The 26676-nt window shown below is 33.6% G+C and overlaps 1 protein-coding gene across 6 annotated transcripts in view; it reads left to right on the top strand.

Moving 5' to 3' along the window:
* The window catches only part of PTPRZ1 (protein tyrosine phosphatase receptor type Z1), a 162961-nt gene that overhangs the window by 32414 nt on the left and 103871 nt on the right, over nt 1-26676 (top strand). For all 6 annotated transcript variants that reach the window (XM_016125176.2, XM_016125175.2, XM_016125174.2 and 3 more), the window contains exon 2: nt 22310-22375. In XM_016125176.2, the coding sequence (XP_015980662.2) occupies nt 22310-22375 (66 nt within the window). The remainder of the gene's footprint in view (nt 1-22309; nt 22376-26676) is intronic.

Below are 26676 nucleotides of genomic sequence, written 5' to 3'. Positions count from 1 at the left end.
CTGAGCATCAGATGTGATGCTTTCCTGCATTCTAGTCCCAGAATTCCAAAAGCCCATGGACAACAAATATGGATATTTGGAACTTCACAATGAAAAAAATCTATCTTATATTGTGATCACCGTACAGTGAAACACATTATTTGACAAACTCCACTTACCAAATACGTCTACTCTGTATTATTTAGTATGTTACATAAATAAAAAAGATAAGTCTAGGATGACCATGTATTTATGGAGAGCCTTTAGCATGAAAGTGATCAACACAAACAAATAAGCAGAAAAAGAGTAATGCAGAAGAACTTGAGACAAAGCAGAAATTAGAATAAAGTTTTATAAAATCTATATATATTTAGAGAGATAATAGAAGATTTTGCATTAGTAACATGAGAACAAGATGGTTTTAAAATGGCATAAAAGGAGAACAAGAAAGAGCCCTTAGAATTTTTTTTAATATGAAGAAATAATGGTGGAAATAAATTCAAATATTTGGTAGAAAATCTTTCTAAAAATAGAACAAAAATTTGAAGATGTGGACAATATGAGAGAAAAGATGATATAAAAGAAAACCAAATGTCTAACTAATAGGAGTTTCAGATAAAGAAAAAAGAGAAACAAGAGATATTTATAAAGGAAATATAAAAACAATATTCTTTTACACCCCCTGAAATGGCTCTCTAAATTGGAAGAGTCATAATAGACCCAGTATAGTCAATGATAAAAGATCCAACCAAAGGCAGATCATTATGAAAATTCAAAACACTGGAAATAAAGAAAATATTCTGAATGTTTCAAGAGGAAAAAAATGGACTCAGTATGGAAAGAACTGAGAATAAAAAAAGGCACCAAATTCCTCAGTATCCACACTGGAAATTAGAAGATAAAGAAGCAATACGTACTTTGAAAAATTCTAGATTTTGAATCTAGAATTGTGGAGATAGAACAAGGCAATCTTAGAAAAGACAATCTCAAAACTTTTGCCTCGTGAACTTTTTCTCAGAATCTGCTAGAGGATGTGCTTTGGTGCTCCACCAAAAACAAGGTAATAAACCCACAGTGGAATTTGTGGAATTTGATTTGCAAGCAGTGAAACAGCAATCAGAATGAAGAAAACCTGAGGATGCCACCAAGGCAGCAGGCTGTGGTACCACAAAATTGGAACAGAAGGATTCAGGAGAAAAATAAATAAATAGAAATGCTGAATTACCTAATTTCAACATTTCATTATCAATATTGTGTCCCTATCCACTGTTCTTTGAGATCTGTCAAGTGTGGGAAACGAGAGATTTTTTTAAGTTGATAATGGGTTTAGCACTGCTTTGCAATGTTATATTTCCATAGACCCTTATTATTTATTTTGTTGTGTTAAATATGTATTGAGCACTTACTCTGCACTTGGTTTGAGAGAGGATCCAAGATTTACTGATTTCTGTTCCTAAAGTGAATCTTAGACGGAAGGAAGAAAGACAAGTGTCCATTTATTGAAGGAAGATAATGGCTGCCATTAGAAGAATGTATGGAAGCAAAGGTGCTTAGTGCATTTGGTAAAGAGGTAAAGGGAAGGAGAATTTTTAGGGTACCAGGCTTGAATGTGTTACAAGGACCAAGGAAACAATCCAGTGAAGAGAGAGATATTGAAGCCAAATAAATCCTAGAGGATGTAGGAGGATGGAAAAGTGTGGGGACACCTTTCTCTGTGAGATACAAGGGGAAAGAGATCCTTGAGTGAAGATAGAAGGTAAATAAAAGGTAGAGAGGAAGGGCATTTGCAAAATTTCCTGTGCAATGGCTTCTGTTTTCTTGGGGATAATAGAATATTGAGTCAACGCCTAATAGTAAAGGGAGGGATTTAGCACAGTCACTGGTCTGGAAATGCTGATGACCAGAGATGGGTAAATGAATTATACCTGGTGGGGAAAAGTGTTCTGAGATTGTAAATCCTAAATTTGTAGTTTATTCAGTCAATGACTATTTACTTAATATCTACTTTGTCTCTAGGTTAGGAGCTGAGTATACAGTGAAACAAGTAGACACATTCTGGATTCTCAAGGAGTTCACAGCCTCGCACAGTAAATATAAAAAATTATTGCACATGTTATTACTTAATTATAATTGTGAGAAAGACTATGTAAGAGTCATAATAGGAAGGAGCTTTGAAGAGATGGTATTATGATACACTCGAGGAATGAAAAAGATTGGGCATGAGTTTGGAGTCAGAGAAAGGAGAGAATAAAGATGTCCAGGTAGAGTAAGGCTCTGAGGTAAGAAGTTGCTAGAGGGTGACAGATGTGTCTAATAATCATCTATTCAGCTCTTATGTATTGGCCCAGGGCACTGCAGGAGTTATCATTTTCTAACTGAGTCATGATATTAGAAGTTAGAGAAGCCCTGCATTAGGGGAACTGACCCTGAAAAGTTTTCATTAGCTCCTGTGCCTACAGTGATTGAATCAATTCTTTTATTTAGCAAATACACATTTGATAAAATGATGCTGTATTTAACCTGTTCTCATTTTATAATTACAAATCAACATACAGATGGCAAGTAAAACCAAAGTTTATCTTGGTATTGCTAACAGAGAGGATAGAACAATACTCTTACCTTAGCAGCAGGTATAGAGGAAAGTTTTTGCACTTTTTTTTATTGAGTATTGTCAGTAAAGTAGAATGAGATTGAGTGGAATTTCAAATTATATAATACTCAACCAAAAGAATTCTCAAATTATTTACACAGACATATTATATAATTCAGGAATTTATAAAGCTTGGGCAAAAATAATCCAAGTTAGTTGCTCAGAAAAACTGGAACTGCTGCCTGAAATTATCCAGCTACACAGACTATATTTATTTTTTAAATTGCATACTCATTCTCTTTACCTCTATCCCTAATACAACACCTATTTAAGCGAAAATAAAAACCTGGCATTCAACTGTAACTTGGAAATAATAATTACTTTTAAAAATATGTAAATATGCAGTAGGACAAATGCCAGAATAGTTTAACTGATCAAGAATGTGGATTAACCAATGAAAGACCTTAAAAATAGCCAGGAGCTTGTATAAAAAGTATTAAGGAACCAATAAAGGTTATTTCTTTTATTAAAGAAAAAAACAAACAAACCTGGCATTGCTTTTCTTAGCTGTGGCTTGTTATACTTTTGTGAAATATTTGTGTTTACCACTGTCTTACATCATTGGTTTGTGGTTGCTTGATATTATCTGAATTTTTGAAGCGTTACCTTTCTAATTTGTGTAGAAAATTTTTTAACATAATAGAAATTTCTAGTAGCGATATGTATTATCACTTACAAAAGTGTGTATTGTTTAAAGTCCTAAGTAAACTTTATGCATACAAAAGATCCCACTGCTCTTTCTTCTGTACAAATGTAAACTTCTGGAGTTTTAGAGCGTGAAAGGCACGGGAGTGTGTGTCCATGGCAATCTGCAGGAAGTTACAGCAGCATTTAGCCATGAAAAGGGTCAATTGTTTTTGTGAAAAATCGTCAAGACATGTCTTGAATTCAGAGAAACAAGTTCATTAAAATCGTAAATCATCTGTTAATCCTTTTTTTTTCTGAAATGTCCTTGCTCAGTGGTATTTTAAAGACCAAAATAAAAAAATATTAAAACTAGAACATTCTAAGATTATTGAAGACCATGGAATAAAATCCTCAATGCTATTACTTCTTAAAGATTTTTTACTGGATACTTACTCTGCCTCTTTTGACTATAGAAATGAACACAGTGTGAGATTTATAACTTTCATTCATTTATTCACTCATGTGCCAGGTACCATGCTGGTTTTACAGATAAAAACATCCCAGGGTTTTCTTGTTATATGTGAAAGCACTGCCAGGTTTCCCATTAAGAATTTGGTGGACCGGGCATTAAGGACAATATTATATGAGGGGCTGATAAAATTACATTCATTTTTGTTAAATGTGCCAAGGAGATGGGGGTGGTCTTTCTCCCTCTGAGGAGAGAGGAATAAGCAGGGGCCACTAGGGAGTCACAGTGTACCGCCCACACGTGCCTGCTGACTGACAGGGGCCCTATGGAAGAAGAGAGAACCAAGTCCAGGCGACTATGTTACCATAGTTCTGCTGCTGTGGAACACCAACCCAAAGTCACCATATGCTCCCCGAACAGGAGGGAACAGTGATAACTGTAATAACTGTAGTAATTAGGAGTGCTCAGGTAGAAAGTGAGTGTATAACTTTAAGGGGCTGGCAGAGATCTCCTTGGGCAATGCCAGACCTCTTGGGCTACTAATGCACTTTGCTCTTATACTAAAGAGGCTTCTGGGAAATCTATCCTCATAGGAAATATATCTTTCATTTAAATATTATATGAAGTAAAACATTTCAGTTGGAACTACATAGATATTTAAAATGGAAGTAGTTGACAGTTTCTGTAAGCTATTTTTTTCCAGGTCTAAAAAGGTAGTTTGTATTTCTGTTGCTATTATTTTCTTGTATTGCCAAAGAATGACATGTTAAAGAATTTTACACATTACTTTGTTAGTTTTCGAGCTCCTTAAAGAGGACTGTTTTAAGTAGTGTGTCCCCAGTACAAACAGTTTTAAAAGGCTACAAACTATTAAATGAATCCTATATGAGCATTCCATTTTCCACTATTGTGATGAAATTGGGCATTCCACAGAAATGAAAATTTTAAGTAACTAAAATATGTCCTTTAAAGCCCAAAATATTTATTTAAAAATCTTTGCAATATATGATAAAAATATTTCTAAAATATAAATAGGTTTTTCTACTCTATTAAAAATATCTTTAATATAATTTAACTTCTTAAATGATTTCTCATATCAGTATTCTCATATGTAATAGCTCCTTAAGATTCTGTTAAAAAAAAGAGCACCCTTTTTCACACCATTAAATTGCCCATTGCTATCTTTAAGGTTCTTTCTGATTTTTAGTGGTTGTTTGGTCAACTTCCTCACCTACTCACTGTCACATTTTGATACTATTAGGATTTCCTACCTCAGATTTTCTCCTTTATGTTAGACACAGTTGTCTATCTTAGGTCCATTACTATGGAATAGTGTTTCTGACTCTTATTTTCTTCTGGATTCATGATAAGTTGTATGTATGTTGATGTCAAAATGTATGTATATAAGTTTGTTGATGTCAAATCTAAACTATGGGTATTGCTAATGTAATATAAGAATTCCATGTACCCATTTGCTTTGAAGCTATTTCTGAATAGCTTTTTAAATAAATTGATTTTAGTTTAATTAAATTAAAATGTATTGACTGCTTACTTTTTTGTATCTTTTCAATTAGATTAAAGTATGTTATTGAGTAAATCTGACTATGAAAACATAGGTTTAAAATGTGTATCTTTTCTTGAATTGGATGAAATTCAGTGAACATGTTCCTGAAAGTATTTTCATGTGACTTGCCACTCCCTACTTTCAAATTAACTTTTTAGTGTTGCAAAGAAGTTAACGAATCAGTAAAAGTGCTGAAGTTGGGGAAAAAGCAATAGTAGGATGAACTTTAAACATTAAATAAATAAATATATATATATAGACTAATAGCTATATGTGCTTTATACAAAGCAGACATTGATATAATTATTATGCCCATTCTATAGATATGGAAATTGAGACTTAGAGATAAACATGACTTGCCCACAGGAATAGGAAGCAGTATAGGAGCCATTTTTAACAGTATAATTGGGTCAATATCTTACATGGAACATAAAAGAAAAGATAGAGAAAACTCCTGCCTTATCAATACATGAAATAACCTTGTTCATTCTATTAAACAATGTCTAAATAGGGTTCAGTTTACTTCCCAGATGAAAGCATTATTGCTTCTGTTATATAATGTCTTATCCTTTATAAATACATTCAAATGAATTAATTCATTGGATCCTATACCACTTCACCAGGACAGGAGGACCTTATGTTTCAGATAGAAGAACTAGGGCTCCCAGGAGGCAAATGACCCCTCCAAAAGCCCACAGCTGGGATGTTAAAAAGCCATGATCTACATCCTTAGTTCTTTTGACCCTGTCTCTAGTTTAGTCTCTTTCCGTTATGAGTCACAGCCTTTCAAAGTATCATAAATAAAAAATAGATTTTACTTTTTTGAGTGGCGCCCTTGACTGGAGAATTTGAGCTATTGTAGGAGGCTGTGAACTAGATAACATGAATATAAAATCTTCAATGAGATATTTGTGTTAAATACAAATATATGAGATCACTTAATATTTAGCCCTTGCCTTTCCTTCCTATATTCAGTATGACCATTTATGTAAAGGGTAAATGTGGGAAAAAAATATTATTTTAATCAACAATTTACCATTTTTATATTTAATCAGTTAAACAAAAAAAACCCCACCTTTTTGTTTAAAGGTAAACTTGGAGTGGTAATGTAGCATTTCTTTTTCATCATAGATCTGTTCAGTCAGTCTATTGTTTTTTTCATTATAAAACTCAAGACATGAATAAAATAGCATTCACTTGAGCACAAAATGCATATAAGATTTTATTTCCTAGGTTAAATCAATATGTCTTTGGCTAGATATATGATAGATTATCAGTTAAACATTTGGCACCAAAAAATAAAATTAATGGCAAAGCATAAACTTCAGAGAGGTGTAAAGTCACTTAGATGTTTAAAAATATGTTAATGAAAATATAAATTCTATTTCAATGTCTTAAGTCTTTAAAATGTATATAAATTTTAAGGCCTAAACTCCTTTATAAAAAACAAATTTTATTTTCCCTTGAGGTACAAAGATGCTTCCCTTGGTCTATTGTAAGATGCTCTTTTTCATTTAACCACCACCATTATCACATTAGACACTGTGTTAATTACCTTGAGGTGTCCCAGTGGCCCAGTAACTTCAGGGCAAAGTGCCAAGAGAGTCCTGGTTACAGTCCAGCTTGAAAACGCTGCATTGACTCATTAAGTCTCTTGACATTCTCACAAACAGCAAACTGGAGAGAAAACATTTATTCCAACTGAGTTAACTATTCCAAAATAAATAATATTCATCCCCTGGTCAACCATTTGCAATGTGTGTAAGAAGTAACTAATGACCTGTATTCTCCAAGGCTATTAATGATCTTTTAAATATTGTTCCTCTGAGTGCAATAAACGTGGGTTATCTAGACAACCTAATGAGCATCTTTGTACATCTGCCACTGCAGAGAGCTTCAGGTAAAAGTTGGGAAAAAAAAAAAAAACTATTGCAGCAGTGGGCCTGTATCAGTGCTGTCATTGGTCAAGATAGGTCACCAGTGCAAGACTTGAAGATAAGTGTGTTGTGACTGATGATTGAACTGACTACTCTTCTTTTCTTAGAGTGGACTTTGGTAGTCCACAGAATTAACATCGTGGAGACACCAGATTCCATGGAGAATGCACATGTCTACATGAGAAAGATAACAGTGGGATGCTTTACAAAGAGTGGAGGCATGGGGGTGGGCAGTATAGAGCAGAGTAAAGTAAATAAAATTCTTCTTCTACCCAGAGAGACATCCCTGCACTATCCCAATCAACTGAATTAATAGAATTTGAGCAGTTTCCACTCACTTCAAATAAACTTAAAACAAAACAAACTAAGATGATGAATAATATTTATCACTTGGTAGTCTATTGGCAGTGAAACATGTATACCAGTAAAGCAATACATGTAATCATTTTAATATAGTTATGAACAAAATCAGTGCCTAATATAGGCACTTCTCAACATTTGAAAGCCAGGTGGTTAATGGTGTCATCAAAGCCTTTAATTTCTTGAAATTGCTAGTGAAGAAGGTTGTTCTACAATGAACTTCTTTAAAATGTAAATAATGTGAGCTTTTAAATAAATAATGATCTTAGATACCTTAAGTCTTCTGAAACAAACAAAAAAAACTGTAAATGTTCTGAAAATCTTACTTTCTAAAATGTATTCATTTTGGAATATAGCTAGGAAATTAGATTAAAATAGTCCCTTAAAGTTGAATTAAAATTGAATATTATATTTTTTAGTGTTCACATTGTTCTTGAGACTCAGTTAAACATTTGAATATATGGATTTGTATACCCCACATACATCAAGTGTCCATACTTATCGGTAAGACTAAAGAATACTTGTCTAAAAATCAGACAGCAGCAATAAACAAATGAATAATGTAGTTAGTGGCTGAACAAGGATGTGCTATGCACATGATATAAATGTCACATTATTTTTTGGATTTTGCTTCACTATTAAAAGAAAAAAAAGTACTTAAAAAACAAATTCAGGAAATAATATGAATTCATATAAGCATATTTTTTACAGAGTTCAAAATGGTTTAACTTATGCCCTATCTTTTGTTACAGAATTCTTGTAATTAAACAGGAGGTACTTATCCTCACTTTATAATTGTAGAAATACCAGCAAAGACATGTGACTTCTCAAAGGGAAGATCTAGATTTCTAACCCCAAGAATTAGTGGAAAGAGGCACATATTTAAATCGGGCAAATCTACCATGCTCACCCTGATTTCTTTTTGAAATATTGTCTAAACCTATGTAGGCTTAATGAACAATAGCATGTGGCTTATTAGGCTTATAAAATATCTTAGCAAATCAAAAATATTTAAAATCATTAAAAATTTATTGAGAAATTATCAGCCTGTTTATTATAATGGATATGGATCCTATAAATAAAAGTTTATTTTTCTAGATAAGTAAAAAATAAAGTCTAAATAAAACATGTGACAAAAATAAATTTCAGTCACTACTTTGGAATGAAGTCAAAAAAATCATTCTGCCTTGCCCAGACATAACCACATAATGAATCAGTCAACACTCTGGCAGCAATTTTAACATGTGATCCACACCTATTTCAGAACAGGTTGCAAACTTACAAATTTGTCAAATCTGTCTACTTAATGGATAGGTGTACGTTTGGGATTAATTTTATCTAAGTAAAAATTATTGTTTTAGAAATAAGGCACAAATTAAAACAAGACTGCTTCAAAGTTTACTCAAAAATTGTCATGGCCAGTAAGATAATCTGAGAGTTTGTTGTGCTGCCTGTTTTGCTATGGCTCATGTTTTTAATTTCTTGGTAGCTACAATGCTCACATTGCCTTCCATGTGTAGACTTGGCTCTGATTTCTTAAACTTAAAAATGCTGTAGATGGTAACTGATGAAGGCAGTCTTTTGTGAATATGGAGAAGCTTTTATTGTAAAACCCAAAATAAGAAATGAAAATGAGTTTTAAGTTTTTCTTTACCTAGTCTTCAAAACATATTTATAAATTTGTCTGTAACCTATTTGGCTGCAGAATCAGCGATATTCTTGTAGAAGTGCATATACACTTTAATTTTTTAAACATTTAATTAATACAGTGTCATAAAATGCATGGAAAGCATAAGAACATACTAAAAAGTTAAAATCACTCCCAATGGCAGCACACAGAGAAATTTACATTTATGAATATATAGGTAATATTTTAAAAATTGTATTATAACTGTTGATAACATTTTATATCATGTGCATTTCTCCACATAAATACATTTGAAACATCGAATTCACATCATTTCATATTATGAACAGTGCATAATTTATTTAAACTTCCTCCACTTTTTGTGCATTAACATATTTTTCAGTTGGTCACTGTTAGTTTCAGTAAACATCTTGGTACATAACACTTTGTTTTCTCTGTTACTCTTTTAAAATATATTCCTTGAAATTACTATCTAAAAGGATATGAAGATTTTAAGAATCTTGATAACTCTCCTAGCTTACTTTCCAGAAAATTTATACTAGTTTATATTTCTACCTGTATGTAAAAGAACATCTCGAGATATTTTAGGTATCATTGAATATTACAAAATAATAATAATAATAATAATAATAATAATAATAAACCTTTGCCAATTTGATAGCTGGAAAAAGGCTACTTGGTATTATTTTAATTTGTTACTTTGATACCCACTACTGTCTAACAGTTCTTTATATAGTTATTAATTATATTTGCATTTTAAAAACTTGTCTGCTGATATATTTATTGGTTTTAAGAATTCTATGTTTTGAACATATTGTTATGTTTGCTTAATACATTTAAGCAGCTACCAGTAGCTTAACGTTTATAATTCACGTTTCTGTAAACAATTTTCTGTACAAGTTTTGGCTATCATATAATCGAAGTATTTTTTTTAAGTGTATTTTGTTTATGTGTACAAAGGCCGTCTCCATCTTATAATAAATTAAATATTCACTTATATTTTTTCTTATAGTTTATGTGAATTTTTTTTAATCAATCTTTAATCCACTTGGACTTTATTTTGACGTATGTTTGAAGTGTGACTTAACTTCTTTTTTCAAAGAACCCGTGTTCCCAAAATAGGTGACTTTTCATACATTTCTCAACTGACTGTGATGTTTCCTTTATCATGGATTAAATTCGTATCTATACTAAATCCAATTTCAGTGCAGTATGTTTTGTTCTATTGATCTGCCTGTCAATTTATCTTTTAGTAACTGGTTAACTAAGCCAGTCACTCTTTTTTTTAACTGTCTTATTAATTATCATTTTCCATTTATATTTTAATCAGAACTTTAGAATAACTTTGTAAATTAAACACATTCCATTGAGATCAAACCTATTCAATGATATGGAAAGAATTGATATCTTCCCCAAATCCAATGTTCCTATTGAAGGATGTCATAGGTCTTTATTCACATTTTCTTTTATGTTAATAATGGGTCATATATTTATTTATTCACCTTCTTGGTGGTTTATGCTTTTTATGGAGAATGTAAAATGATATTTTATCGTATCTTCTAATTGGGTATTTTAGTGTCCTAGTTATTCAGAACTTCTAGAGTGATTCTAATCATGGAACGACATAGACATTCTTGCTCTACTCCTGATTTCATTGAAAGGATGTGGACATAAGACTTTATAACAGAAACATTTTTTAGACTGCTAAACATTCGATTTCTGAACACACTATTGTTCAGATAATAATATAATAGTATAATACAGAACACAAATGTAATAGTACAGTATTTTTGTAATGTTATAGATTCCATGTTTTCTACTCACTTTCATATGCTTTTTCTTATATAGATTTGGTTCTCTTCTCACTTTTTGTATTATATTTAGCTCCTTCTAATAAGTATTTTTAATGTATGTTGTTATTTCTATCTCTGCTCTCATTACTATTATTTCATCAACAATTAGGTTTTTCTCTTATGGTGGAATAAATATATTGTTAATAATGGTCTTGAAATTAGGTACCTATAATAATTATAGCCCTGCACAATAACAATAAATTTGTGCCATTTCAGTGTTTCCTTGGTATTGTAAAAGAAGGTCAACAAGGAAAATGAAAAAGAGCACTTAGCTTCTGGACATAATATTAGAGTAGGAAAATGCTGTGTGCTCCACCTCCCATGATGACATCAAAATTACAACTAAATTACAGAAAAACCATTGCTGAGAACTGCCTGAGGTCTAGGCTAACAGAAGTCCTGTAACTAAGGATATACTGAAGAAGTGATGTCAAGACTGGTAGGAAGGGTGGAGATATGGAACGGACTGCTCCCAACCCATGTGTAGCAGTTAAAAATTGAGAGGGATATCTTGGCTGTGGAGGTGCCCTCTGAGGAGCAGGGGTTCCCAATTCTATACCAGGCTCCCCAGCCTGAGGTTCCACTGCTGGAAGAAGTCCCTACAACAGCTGGCTGTATAAATGAGAGGCGATAGTGACTGAGTGAGATGGAAGGTTGCTAGAGTCCCAGGCATTTCTTTTTAAAGGCCAGTGGACAGACGTACAAGCTGATGGACTCACTCACTCTCAGCTCCAGAACTGGGCAGCAGCTTGAAAGGAGCCAGGGACACACACTGAGGAACTGAATTGTCTGGTTTCGGGGCGAGGACTAGAGGAGCAGCTTTCTCCCTGACAGAAGAACTAGAAGAAGCCATTGTTCTTTGTTAGACCTCCCCACACACCCCCACCCTCACTCCCACTCCCCCACAGTGTGTACACACAGGTTGCCAACATATTTGAGTTTTCAAAAACCTGGCTAGCATTGTATTTCCCTGCCCTAGTAATTCCCTGAGACCCTGCCCCACCCAACTTTCAGGCCCATCCAAGGTACTTCCAGTGGCTTTTCCATACAAATGGCCTGTCTGGGCTTGTGTGGGCTTTCCTAAAATCTCTTAAAAGTTCACAAACCCCAAACAAGCATCATCTGGCCTCGATGTGCCCCATACCTCAAGCTGAGCAGGCCCACACTTAGCACTAGCAGTAGCTGCCCGTGGTTCACAGCTCCCCCAGGCACCTCCAAGCCCAGCAAAATGGCAGATGCCTGCAGGTCACTTTGGAGCTCGTACCAAGTGGCCTGAGGCAGGGTATAGACAATGGCTTAACTTGACTCGAAACAGAGCCCATCCCAAGAGACCCCAGAACCAATACACCTGGCGGCCTGCTTCAGACCACACCAGGCACCACCCAACTACCTTTACAAAAGACACACCAAAGGGTGGGTTCCATAGACACCAGAGCCCTGTTAAAGCAAATCTTTGTCCATAGGGTCAGCCCCCTACACAACAGCTCTCCCACTGAAGTTCTGGCCAGTCCTCACAATCAATAAGCCTGAGAGTCAATCCTACCCACTGATGTCCCAACAGCAATCAGAGTTCAATTACAATAGAAGGACACATATAAACCTGCACAAAGAACACACCTGGAGAATCCTGGCTCAGGTGATCAGGGTGGTTGTGCCACTGAGTGCCAAAGGACTTCAACTACATAAGGCCACTCTACCAAGATAAGGAAACTTAGGAGTCCTACCTAACACATAGAAACAAAAGCAGGGAGGCACCCAAATGGGGAGACAAAGAAACATGTCCAAAATGAAAGAATAGAACAAAGTTCCAGAAAAAGAAATAAAATGGGGAGAACAAATCTATCAGATACAGAGTTCAAAACACTGGTTATAAGAATGCTCAATGATCTCAGTGAGAACTTCAACGAAGTGATAAGAAATGTAAAAACAGAGACAGGGAACATTGAAAAGAGCCAGTCATAAATGAAGAATATAATAACTGAAACGAAGAATACATTAGAGGAAATCAACAGTTAATTAGATGAAGCAGAGGATCAAATCAGCGATTTGGAAGACAAGGTAGCCAAAAACACCCAATCAGAACAGGAAAAAGAAGAAATAATCCAAAAAAATGAGGACAGTTTAAAGGGCCTCTGGGACAACATCAAGCATACCAATATTCACATCATAGAAGTATCAGAAAGAGAAGAGAAAGCGAGCAAGGGATTGAAAAACTTATTTGAAGAAATAATGTCAGAAAACTTTCCTAATCTGGTGAAGAAAATAGACATACAAGTCTAGGAAGCGCAAAGAGTCCTAAACAAGATGAACCTACAGAGGTGCACACTAAGACATCATAATTAAAATGCCAGAAGTTAAAGACAAAGAGAGAATCTTAAAAGCAGCAAAAGAATGGTATTTAGTTACTTACAAAGGCGATCCCATAAGACTCTCAGGTGATTTCCCAACAGAAGCTTTGCAGGCAAAAAGGGCTTGGCAAGAAATATTCAAAGTGATGAAAAGCAAGGACCTACAACCAAGACTACTCTATATAGCAAAGCCATCATTAGAATTGAAGGACAGATAAATAGCTTCTCAGACAAGAAAAACTAAAGAAGTTTATCACCACCAAAACAGTATTACAAGAAAGATTAAAGGGACTTCTTTAAGAATAAGTGGGGAAAAAAATATTAAAAATATGAATAATAAAATGGCAATAACTACATATCAAACAACGATTACTTAAAATGTAAATGGATTAAATGCTCCAATCAAAAGACCTAGAGTGGCTGCTTGGATAAGGAAATAAGACCTTTATGTATGGTGCTTACAACAAGTTAGTTTTAGATCAAAAGATGCAGACTGAAAGTAAAGGGATGAAAGAATATGTTTCATGAAAATAAAAACAAAAAGAAAAAACTGTGGTAGCAATGCTAATCCTAGATAAAATAGACTTTAAAACTAAGGCTATAATAAGAGACAAGGATCTGGTAATTCCACTTCTCGATATTTACCTGAAGAAATCCAAAACACTACTTTGAAGGGATATGTGCATCTATGTGTTCTTTGCAGTGTTATTTATAATGAGCAATATACGTAGGCAACCAGGGTGTCCATCAGTGGATGAACAGATAAAGAAGAGGTGGTACATATGTACAATGGAATATTACTCAGCCATAAAAAGAATAAATTCTTGACATCTGCAGCAAATGAATGGAGTTAGAGGATATTGTGCCAAATGGAGTAAGACAGAAAAAAATAAATGCCATACGATTTCACTTACATGTGGAATCTGGAGAACAGGATAAATGAACAAATTAAACAGAAATAAATTCAAAGATACAGAAAACTTTTGATGGTTGACAGATGGGAGGGAGGTTGAGGGGTTAGGTGTAAAAAGGAGTGTATTAAGAAGTTTAAATTGGTAGTTACAATGTAGTCATGGGGATGTAAAAAATAGCATAGGGAATACAGCCAATAATATTGTAATAATTATATATGGTTTCAAATCAGTACCAGATTTATCAGAGTGATCAGTTCATAAGTTATAGAAATGTCTAGTCACTATGTTGTATGCCCAACACTAATAAAATATTATATGCCAACTCTTACTGAAAAATAGAAAATTATTTTTAAAAAGTGGTACTTAATCTCCAGACTTTATTTTATATATAAAACTAAAATTAGCTTAATGGAAACTTGTCATGCATATTATTTAAGCCCAAGGAGTAAATTTTCCAAAGTTAAATCACCTTTTTATTTTAATATTCAAAAATAGAGAATGTTTTAAATGAATTCTTAAGTCTGTAAAACCGTATATATTAACTTGAGAAGATGTCAGTGATTTATTATCATTATGTAGAAAAAACGTCACCAATAATGTAGTGTAATTCAATTTATGTAAAGTATAAATTTATTGTCTATATATAGTATAACTAGAAAAATGTATGTACTTGCACAAAATTATAGTGTGATTATTCATAAGAGATGTGATTGTAGATGATTTTTAAAAGTTATTTTTACTTTATTTTTCTAATTTATCTGAAATAGGTATGTGTATTATTGCTAACATAATAAAAATCAAAATTATTAATATTGTTTTTGACAGAAAAATACCTCAACTCTAGGAATAGGTTAAACACATATATCTAAGCATAAGAAAATACACTGACTACTTTTCCAAAACAAGCCTGCAAATAATTTGAGCTTTCATTGAAAAGTTTTAAGTAGGTTTGGTAGACATATTGCTAACATACAGGTCCTCTCTGGGGAAGCGTACAAGGTCCTCAGTGTCTAGGGAACAATAAAATATAATTGCTCACCTCCAAACTCTTCCTTAGTCCTATGAGAAATATGTATTTAATTAGATGTCTGAGTACCAAAATAAGCATATGAAAGAAACAATTCCCTTTGTGCTTTTATATTATCCATTATGTCCAATCCATCTCCCTGGATAATTCTACCTTTTCTTTCTTTCTTTTTTTTTTTAATGCAGTGTCTCAAGGATTTACTTTTTCATCTTGTTAATCTTATCCTGAAATAAAAAGGTCGCCTGGATTCTAGTAACTCATCTCCTTCCGGAATTTCCTATCTTTAATGATATGAATTAATGTAACCTCCTATTTGGCATTAAGTTGAAATTTTAGTTTTGAGACTGCAAACAGTACTTTTAAAGGAGAGGGGAGAAAACCAATAGAATTCTTTGTAATACTGAAAAGCAGTTAAAAATGGAAAACATAATTTAAGGTGAAAATTACATATATATATAAAAATTTTAAAAGCAGTATGTTTTTAAGGAATTTTGTTGCATCCGAATATTTAACAGTGTGTTATGTTTGAACTGTAACTATACCCTAAACAAGTGTATTGTCTGAATTATCAGAATTGGATAAATTATGTTTCAGAAATGTCTTTGCCAATATACCAGACAAAATTTATATACCAGATCGGTAAAGTTGGGCTTTATGATAACACAATTTGACAGCAAGTTAATCCTTAGCATTAAATGACAAAAAAATTTACAGAGAAAAATCTGTCATGTATGGTATTATAGAATCTGTATACTATACTCATGAGCAAATTTAATTTTACTTGGAATGTTTGCCTAGTTAGCTCATCAAGATTTTGGTTTAGATCACTTAGATCATAAACTTGCTTTCTTATCACACACACAAAAAGGCATTATAATAGAATATCTGCAGAAGAACTTTTATAGCCAGGGGGATGTGTTCACAGGTGCTCTTTAATCAAAAACTAATTATCTTTTTAAAGGAACTCATATTTCTGATTTTATTTGTTTCTCTTCTGAGAGGAGATTTTTATTGTTTTGTTCCTAGTACTGGATGGTTTTGACTGCTGTAATGTTCAACCTCTATCACTGCCATTTCAGACCGACTGCAAGTCGGAATTCAGGATGACTCAGTGGGTGGTAATTTCTCTGATATGTTAGACTGTCCCTTGAGGTTTCTGGGTCTTTCTCCAAGCGATTTCCAGCCACTTACCTTTCCCCGCCCACCCACCCCCAACCTCTTTAGAATCATTTATTTGATTATTACATATGCTTCCTTAATATTTTTCTTTAAATATACTCAATATATGAAATATAGTCACACTTTTCAGTCAGCTCAGCAGAATTTCTCCTTTTTTTTTAAAAAAAAAAGTATAGATAAAAGGGGAGAGTTGGATGAAAACAAAAATGTGAACATTGATGCGACCCTTGTACCATCGTGAGCTGTCACCAAGAATAAGTACCTACCAAGAGACTTATGCAGAGTCTCTTCATGAGAGACCCTCCATGAGAGCCCCACGTGGCCTCTTAAACTTTTGGTTCCAGAATTTCCACTTCATGGTGCTCATGCCTTTCCTCTACCTGAATATGTCATTCTCTGTCTCCAAGTACCTTTTCATCAGAGTCTTCCCGAAGGGCTTTAAAGATTCATCTCTAACTTTATTCTTTCCTTCTCCTCTGCCTTTCCAGATTTCTATCATCAATGGACTTTCTTTTTCCCTCCTCTGAAGTTCCTTAGTGATTTTCTTCTAAAGAATGTGAAGTATGCTAGTATCATTTACTTTGGAATAGTCCACTAAGGAAATCTAGTCTTAGAATCCTAGATTTCAAACTTACATCTGTGCTTATTTCCTACCAAAAATTTCTTTTTTTCTGAGGACCAATCTATTTCTTCTCCCTGTCATATGTTTGGCCATTCAATGGCATTAAAATATGTGTGTGTGTTTCGCCAAAGCACTGCTAGATTATGTAGTTGGATACAGGTGATAAATAGAGTACATGTTAATCAACATGGAGCAGAGACTATCTTTAGCATAGGGCAAAATTAGAGGCATTTTTATAATTTGAAATATTTGTAATGATATTTAGTAGGAAATGTTTTTTATTGTTTTTAAAACGTGAGCAGAAAAATGCTGTTTATATCTTCCATATGGTGGTTATCGAAACTTTGACTTCTATTATCTGAGTCTAAAAAAGAACAAAAGAATGTGTATACACACACACACACACACACATATACATATACATATTTGCATATATGTAGGTGCTCAAGGTAAGTAAAAGATGGAATATGTTGAAAACGAGAATTCCAAGGTTATCTGAAATAATATAAAGCAAATTTCTCTCAATTTTTGTAGTAGGTCATAAAGCTACTTCATGAAGAATATTTTTAAGGGTATATTTTAGAGTAGCCTTTAAGAATATTTACTAACATATTTTTTGTTGTTGTGTATCGTGTACAATTCATTACTAAAATTCCTTAGTTTTATCACTACAAAACACACCAAACAGACCTGGCAAATACTTTTAAATGGAAAGAAACAAAATATAAAAACTAAAGAAAAACATCCACAGAAACAGAAAACATATCTGTATTTTATTATTTTAATTGATTTAAAAATGTGTAAGCACTTTGATAGATTCTATTTTGCATAGGATTTACTGGTTTTCAAAGTATATAATGCATCAAAAACAGTGAACCTAGCTTCTTTTTTCTTGTTCATTGGAGCTATCACATCTCATCTATCAGACCTCTAAGTAGAATTTTAGAAGTGGGGTACTCTCTCACGCCCAAGCACTATGTAATTAGCATATGAATGCGTAACGGATTGTTTGAAGTTAACAATTAAGGAAACAATACATAAAGGAAACTGAAGAGAGCTCCAACACCTGGGAATCTTGTATTGAAAAAAGCTTTCTTGATGTAAGTAATTAAAAACCAAGGGCAAATGCTCATTGTGCAGTGTTAAAGCCCCACCAGGAAAGCTAAAATCTTCTATTTGCTGTTATCGTTTAGACTGAATCATTAAAACAAGAACTTACTGTTTTATTTATTTCAATGTAATACTGTTAAATGTAGGATTTGTGTGGTATTTGATCTGAAATCATCAAAATGCACTTATAGGACAAAAAATCTTAATTTAAAAATATTTATACTTAAAACATGTAATATATGACAATAAACCTTTTTCCTATGGTAGTGCAAAGTTTCAGAGGAAAATTCCAACAGATGGCCAAGTCGAATTAAGAATACAGTTAATTTTCAATAATTTATATATCCAAATAATTCCGGCTGGTGAATTCTTAGGTGTATTGTTTTACTTTTTTTCTCTTGAAGGTATACATGCTATAAGGGTTTCTGCTTGAGCAAAGCATTTGAAGAGAGTACTGAATAGCTCAGGATTGTTAGGAATCGTAGATGTTGGGGAAGTCTCAATGGAGTAGGAGGCAGGACCCATCCATAATTGTTTCTACTTTTGTCACTGCCTATACGAACCACTTCTATTTCTTTGGCATAAAGTAGTTTATCTCTAAAATAGGCATTATTTTGTAGATTGTTAAAGACTGAGTCAAATAACCTTTGAAGTACTTTCTAATATTTAATTAGATATATTCCTTGATCATGAAGAAATACTTGTCCTCAGAATTTAACCATAGATGACCACCATTTTATGGGACAACTCGATCTGAAAAATAAATTCTGAACCTAATGTTTAATTTTTGAGTAGAAAAACAAATATATGCATGGATATTAACATCAGAGTTGTTTATAATAGCCAGAAGAAGAAAAACCTAAGTATCAGCTGATGAATGGATAAGTAACATGTGGCATATTCATTATGCAAACAAAAACTGCACTGGACAAAGTTAAACAGCAAGGAAGACTTTATGCAAGGCTATTGCATTTGGGAGAGAAGCCAGAATTAAGTTCAAATGCAACTCCAATGAAGCACTGAGGGTAAGGTCTCTTAAAGGCTGGAGTGTGCCCCCATGGAAAGGTACTGCAGGACATTCAGAGGGAATCTGTGTTCACTAATTAAGTGTATCCAAAGGAAAAATAGTTGCATATCTTTCTGAAAGGAAGTTGTTTTTGCAACTTGGAGCAGGCACCCCAATGAAGTTAGGCTCTTACACACTCACAGAAACCGGAAAATAAAATTGCTATTTCCTTTGATGATTGCATGTCCAAGAGATGATTCCCACATTCCCGTGTACTTGAGAAGTATATTTCTGGTACTAAAACTGTCATGTGGCTGTGAAAATGATTTATATCTCAAAGGGGCAGAGAGAGCATTTATAATTACAAGTTTTATAAACTCTGAGAAAAGGTAGATCAGAGGCCTGGAGTCGGGAAAAAGCCAGTTCAAAGTTTGTTATTCAAGCTGAGAGGAACGTTAAGGCCATTTTGTTCACCATACAATATTATTGAGCAATAAAAAGGAATGAACCTTGAAAACATTAATTATGCTGAATTAAAGAAGCCAGTCACAAAAGGCCATATATTATGTGATTTCATTTATATTACATGTCTAAAATATCAAATCTATAGAGACGAAGTAGATTAGTGGTTGTTTAGGCCTGAGGGATGTGGGCATGAAGTTCTGGGCGGGAGATAAAGAGTATGGAGTTTCTTTTTGGGGTAATGAAGATATTTTTAAATTGTAGTGATGATTACACAACTCTGTGAATATCCTAAAACTTATTAAATTGTACTCTTTAGTGAGCGAATTGTATGATATATAAATTATATTTCAGTAAAGCTGTTACGAAACCAAATATGTGTTGAAATGTGGTACATGGCCAATGGAATATTTACCTATATTCCATTGGGCAATAAATTTCTATGAACAAATACAAAACCTTTATTTCTCCAATGTATGTGATGATTAATCTATGGATCTAGAATGTGTATATCTGGTAGCTGGTCTGTTTTTCAGTTTTTATAAAATAGTGTAGCAGTTATTTATTACCACATTGTACTGATCAGAGAGTATATGACATGGAAGAGAGGGAAATTATTTCTACAATGTCCTTCAGATATTTGCTTCCCTGAAGTTGGGAACTGTCAACAAAGAACTGTTTATCAAGAATAAAAAGAAATAGAGTTTCTTTTCCCAACTGATGAGAAAGATCAATGTATGTATGGTATGATATTGAATGGTATGATTTAAAATGGTGTGGTGTGGTATGGTGTGGTATAGAACAGCATAAATAAATCTTTGCACTCATATGAAAGCTATATTGACAGAACCTCAATTTATGAATAAGTTCATTTGTAAACAGCTATTTGTAGCCATTTCTATAGAAACAGTTTTGTCAACACTAATCAGGTTCCAAACCTAACTCCAAAAGATTTATTTTACCCACAATATAATTGAAATAGAGTACTAATGTTAGTACGGTCTGGAATTAAGGGACAAATGGCACAAGAAAGAGGAGGATAAATCATAACACCCCCATTTCCTGGGTACCAGCATGACTACAGGAAAAATTTTGAATTATGCAGAGTGAGACTTTGTCTTTAAAGGGTTTTGGGACCAATTTCTACTTGTGGGGCAGGGGGCGTTTCCATATGAACAATTCTTGAACACTAACGGGATGTCCTGTGATTCAACTCAATTCAACTTTCTGTATGGAGGTGGCATCAGATCCCACAGGTTTAGGGCTCAGTCCTACAAGATTGTTCCCACCCCTCATACACTGGTCTCTAAGTCCATGTTGTCCCTTTTACAGCCTTACTGGCTGTAAATCAGAGGTTCTGATAACAAACACCCTTCTTTAGGTTTAATTTGCTAGAGTGGCTCAAAGAACCTAGGGAAACATTTTACTTACTAGATCATCAGTTTAGTATGAAATGATATAACTCAGGAACATCCAGATGGAAGATGCCTAGAACAGGTATAGTGAGAGGGCTCAGAGAATCCATGCCCTCTCCAAGTATACCACTCTCCCCAAATCTCCACGTGTTCACCAACTAATAAGTTCACCAACCTGGAAGTTCTCCAAACCCTCTCCTTTTAAATTTTTTAGAGGCTTCATTACACAGGCATGATTGATTAAATCATTGGCCATTGGCAGTTGGTTCAACCTCCAGCCCCTTCTCACTCTTCAGAGGTTGGGGAAGAGAGGACCAAAAGTTCCAACCCTCTAATTACACAGTGGTTTCCGTGGCCACAGCCCCAACATTTGGTGGGGGCCAAAAGTCATCTCATTAACTAAACAAAAGATATATTTATGGCTCTCTGTATTTAGAAAATTCCAAGGTTTTAGGAGCTCTGTGCCAGAAATAGCAATGAAGACCTCTCTCTCTAGTCCTGAGGTATTCACTACTGTGATGATGCCCTAAGCTTCCCACTGTGTGACCCACTTTGGGCATCTCAGATGTTCCTCCAGGGGACACTGTCTAACATAACTTTAGTCTCAACTGACATGCATGTATTTTAATTCTCATTTCTTCAAGGCATTTCATTTTAATTTCATATTGTAAAGGAAGCACATTTTGAAAACATGATAATCTCTGGGTCTACTAGAAGTATTTACAGATAAAACTTAGGTTTTTGCAAACCCCCAAGTATTGCTAATCAATAGAATTTTAAGCATTAAGCTTGGGAAATGGTAAGAAAAATTTTAAATAGGACAAACTTTTTTCTGATCCCCATCTCCTGTTAGGATGAACCCTCTAGGTTGCTCCTGCTTTACCCAAAATATGTGCTTTGTCCCTGCTTGAACTTCAGCATTCTTTAAATGTGCCTCCCCGCCACTAACGTTACACTATGAAAACAGGAACGGTGGAGTCTGTAATGGTGGTGGTTGGAGTTGGGAGGAGACACTGGGAAGGTGACATGGAAAGGAGGAATCAGGAACTACTTATGGTATAGATGAGCTGGATATTTTGTATTTTTAAATTTAGACGTATTTTTCTACACGTTGATTAATGGGTTTTTCTTGCTTATAGATTGGGCTTATGGATACTACAGACAGCAGAGAAAACTCGTTGAAGAGATTGGCTGGTCCTACACAGGTAAACATCATTGTATAATGAGATTCAGCAGAAAATTTTATTGGTTTTCTATTTTTATATATAAGAAGAAACTTTGTAACTCAGTACATCTTTTTAACTCAGCTACATGGATACTCATTTAGATTCATTAGTAAAAAACATGTTATATGCAAAATGATTTCTAGTGATCTTTCAATAAGCAGATTTGTTATTGTAGAGATATTGGTATCAGATACAGCTGGATGTGAATCTTAGACCCACACTGGTTATATCTCCTTGGAAAATGCACATAAACTACCTGAGGCTCATTTTTTTTTTTTCATTTTTGAAATGGAGGATCGTTCTGAGCATTAAGTAAGATAAATCAAATTGGCACAGTGCCTTATAAATAGAAAGCTCTCAGGAAATATTAGCTGTTTTTGTCATGATCACAGTAGTGATTTTTTTTTTCATTCATTTAACAAATTTTGATGGTGTTTTTGCTCTAGAAGGGGGTTTCTTTTGAATTACTGTACTGTGTTAATTAGACTCAGGGTCTAAAATGATTTTGCAGGATTGTCAGACTTAGCTTAGAGCATCATAAATATCTGAAGTTGGCTTAAAATAGTTAAAAACAAACTATGATCCAGAAATCCTGGGGTAGAGAAGAAGCGCTAGACCTGATGGGACGAACATGGGTGGCGTTAGATGGATCATGACATGCCTGCTGGCCACCTGAGACAGACTTGAGTAGTAGAGTTGGTTACTCCTTAGAAATAAGGTTGGATTAATAAGGTGTAATCATATTTGAAGGGCTTTAACCTGAGCCTACCCAGTTTGAACTTTATAGATGAAAGGCAGCAGTACAATGAATTTTGTAGATAGGTATACATTTTATTTTTTTTTGTTATTCCTTTAAAAGTAGTAAATAGTCATTGTAGAAAATTTAGAATTTTAGAAGAATGTAAAAATCACTCTTTGTGGTGAAGTAATAGTCCATCATATATATGTGCCACATCTTTTTTATCAAATTGTCTATTGATGTGCATTTAGGTTGCTTCCATATTCTGGCTATTGTAAATAATGCTGCTATGAATATAGGGGTGCATATGTCTTTTCAAATTAGTGTTTTGGATTTATTCAGATAAATATGCAGAAGTGGAATTGCTGCGTCATATGGTAATTCTATTTCTAATTTTTTGAGGAACCTCTATACTGTTTTGCTTGGTGTCGGCACCAATTTGCAATCCCACCAACAATGCTTGGCCATAAAAAAAGAATGAAATCTCGTCATTTGTAACAACATGGATGAACGTAGAGGATGTTTTGCTAAGTGAAATAAGTCAGACAAAGGAAGACAAATACAATATGATTTCATTTATATGTGGAATCTAAAGAACAAAATAAATTAAAAAAAAAAAACAGAACAGAAACAGACTCATAGATAAGAGGATATCCTGATGGTTGCCCTATAGGAGGGGGGTTAGGAAACTGGGTGAAAAAGGCAAAAGGATTAAGGACAAATTGGTAGTTACAAAATAGTCATAGGGATGTGAAGTACAGCATAGGGAATACAGTCAATAAAACTACGTATTGTGCTCGGTGGGTACTAGACTAATCACGGGGATCACTTTGTAAATTTTATAAATGTCTAATCACTATGCTGTGCACCTAAAACCAATATAAGATAATATTGAGTGTCAACTGTAATTGAAAATAAAATATATGTAAAAATCATTTTTTAGTTATTTAAATATAGCATTCTAATTGAGAAGATTATTTTTTTCTGTAAAACTTATAAGAAGAGTCATTGAAAATTGCAGAGAATAAAAATGTTGATTACTCATAAAAAATCACTCTTTACTACCTCCAGGGATATCTACTAAAAAATTGGTATATTTCTATCAGGCCAGTTTCTGTTCTATTATGTTTATATATTTTATACATAGAGTTATGCATCCAATTTACTCTAGAAATTATTTTTGAACATTTTCTCATTTCAGCAATGATTATTGTTGATCATGGTACTTTATTGTCTGCCTAATATTTCATTAAATAATTTTTTTAAATTTTTAACCATTCATTATTTTGGGGTATTTAAGTTGGTATAAAAGTGACAATAAATTAATAGACAGATTGATATATGCCTTTATTTGTATTTTATCATTTCTCTATTAGAGAATACTTCATAATTCTTAATACGCCCAGCCTAATTGCTTTACAGAGAGGTTACATGAATATATGTTATAAATTAGTGACTATCCAACTGAATGCTAGCAAGGATGATGATTATCTTCTTGAAAACCTTTACTAATTTGTCGGCTTTAAAAATGACTATTTGCTTTAATTTATTTTGTTTGATTACCACTGAAGTCAAATTTCAATTTCTATTAGCTATTTGTATTACCTCTTCTGTGAAATAAGATAAATTAGAACATGGAAAATAAGACATCCATCAGAGAAAGAAAAATAAACAAATTAAGACTTACTTATGCAAGGTATGAGGCAGATCTGAATGATGTATGGAAGAACCTGCCCTTAATTTACCCCCTTATAATTTTGACCAGTATATCTAAGGAACATTGAGTATTTAATTTTAATATTTTAAGTCCTGAGAAACATATAAAAGCAAAAATTTTACATAATTGTACATCACTTTTATTACTTAAATGTAGTTCTTTTCTGTTTTGGCTATATTTTGCTATTAGGAATAATAGACGTGAGTAACTAGTATTTAAAAATGAGTGATTCATTTGTTTTTTCTAAAAAAATCTCACTTTTTTATTAAAAGTGTACATGTTATAGTCTATTTGAATAAATTTGCATCCTATTTTCTTTGGATTTGATTCTAGGCCCTGGACCAATTTTTTTGTATTATATATTACATTTTTATTTTTAACTACTAAGAATATCATAAGCCATCTTTTAAAAATTCACCACTATTATTGTTGACATGATTTTTGCTATGGGTAGAAAGTAATATACAATAAAAGTCATCCTGGTTTAGTTTTTTAACAATTGATTTTCTCATTTCAGGGGTAGAACTAAAGGATTATTTTTCTTTAGACAATAAAACTTTAACCAGAGAACTCAGATATTCACCAACTCTGAGTAAAATGAAAAACAAGCTTATACATTCTTCATTCTCCCTAAACCTAGAATCAGAAAATGGAGGACTTATATTCCAGGGGTAGAGAGGGTTACAGTTCTCCCCACCAGGGGCCGATGTGTGGTAGTGCTATGTGTTTTCCAACAGACCAGAGTCCCTAAGCAGCTGGTTGTGCCTCATCAGAACAGAAGACAGAAGTTTTCACATTGAGTTGTTTATTTGCACATTCTGTTATCTTAGGAGGAAGCCATGGAGTTCTTTTAATGGTCTAATTGTGTATAGACATGGCACCTATAGAGCGGCCAGGCATTCATGGAAGTGTCTTTGCCTAAACACACAGTCCTTTGCTTCATAACCAGGTTACATCATTCTGCTTATAACTTAAGGCCTGCTGGCTTCAGCTCCTTTAGGAGACAGTCTAGAGATCAAAGAGATAAACTCATTAAAAAAATGTCATTTGCTGTGGAGGGAGGTGTGGTAGGTCTCAAAAGAGGATGTTCCAGAGTTGGGGTGAAGTTAGGGTTTCATATGAAGGCACTTAACAACTGAATGTGGATTGATTATTTTGGCTGGATTCCTGGAGTATCAGAAAGAAAACAAACAAAAGTCTATCCAAATAAATGTGTCTCTCCCAAGCACATAAAACCAAAACCAAGCATTTAAAATGTGGATTATTCACTATAAAGTTTATTATCTTTGTAATTTTTTAAATTAAATCTATTGGGGTGATATTGGTTAATAAAATTATATAGATTTCAAGTGTACAATTCAATAATACATCATATGTATATTGCATTGTGCTTTCACCACCCAAAGTTAAATTTCCTTCTGTCACCATAAAGTTGACCCCCTTTACCCTTATCTATCCACCCTCCCGCCCGCGCCCCTCTGTGAACTCTAACCTTTCCTTCTGGTAACCACTAAACTGTTGTCTGTGTCCATGAATTTCTGTTTGTCTTGTTTATTTGTTCTTTTCAGTTTTATATCCCACATATGAATGAAATCATATGGTTCTCAACCTTTACTGTCTGACTTATTTCACTTAGCATGATAATGTCAAGATTCACCCATGTTGTTGCAAATGGCAGTATTTCATCTTTTCTTATTTTACGGCTGAGTAATATTCCATTGTGTATATGTATCACATCTTCTTTATCCAGTCATCTATAAAAGGGCACTTTGGTTTCCATGTGTTGGTCACTGTGAATAATGCTGCCATGAACATCAGGGTTCA

Source organism: Rousettus aegyptiacus, unplaced genomic scaffold (genome assembly GCF_014176215.1).
Source record: "Rousettus aegyptiacus isolate mRouAeg1 unplaced genomic scaffold, mRouAeg1.p scaffold_m13_p_13, whole genome shotgun sequence".
Classification (NCBI taxonomy): domain Eukaryota; kingdom Metazoa; phylum Chordata; class Mammalia; order Chiroptera; family Pteropodidae; genus Rousettus; species Rousettus aegyptiacus.
The sequence above is the reverse complement of the archived record's forward strand: the minus strand, read 5'-3'. Positions and strand labels throughout refer to the sequence as shown.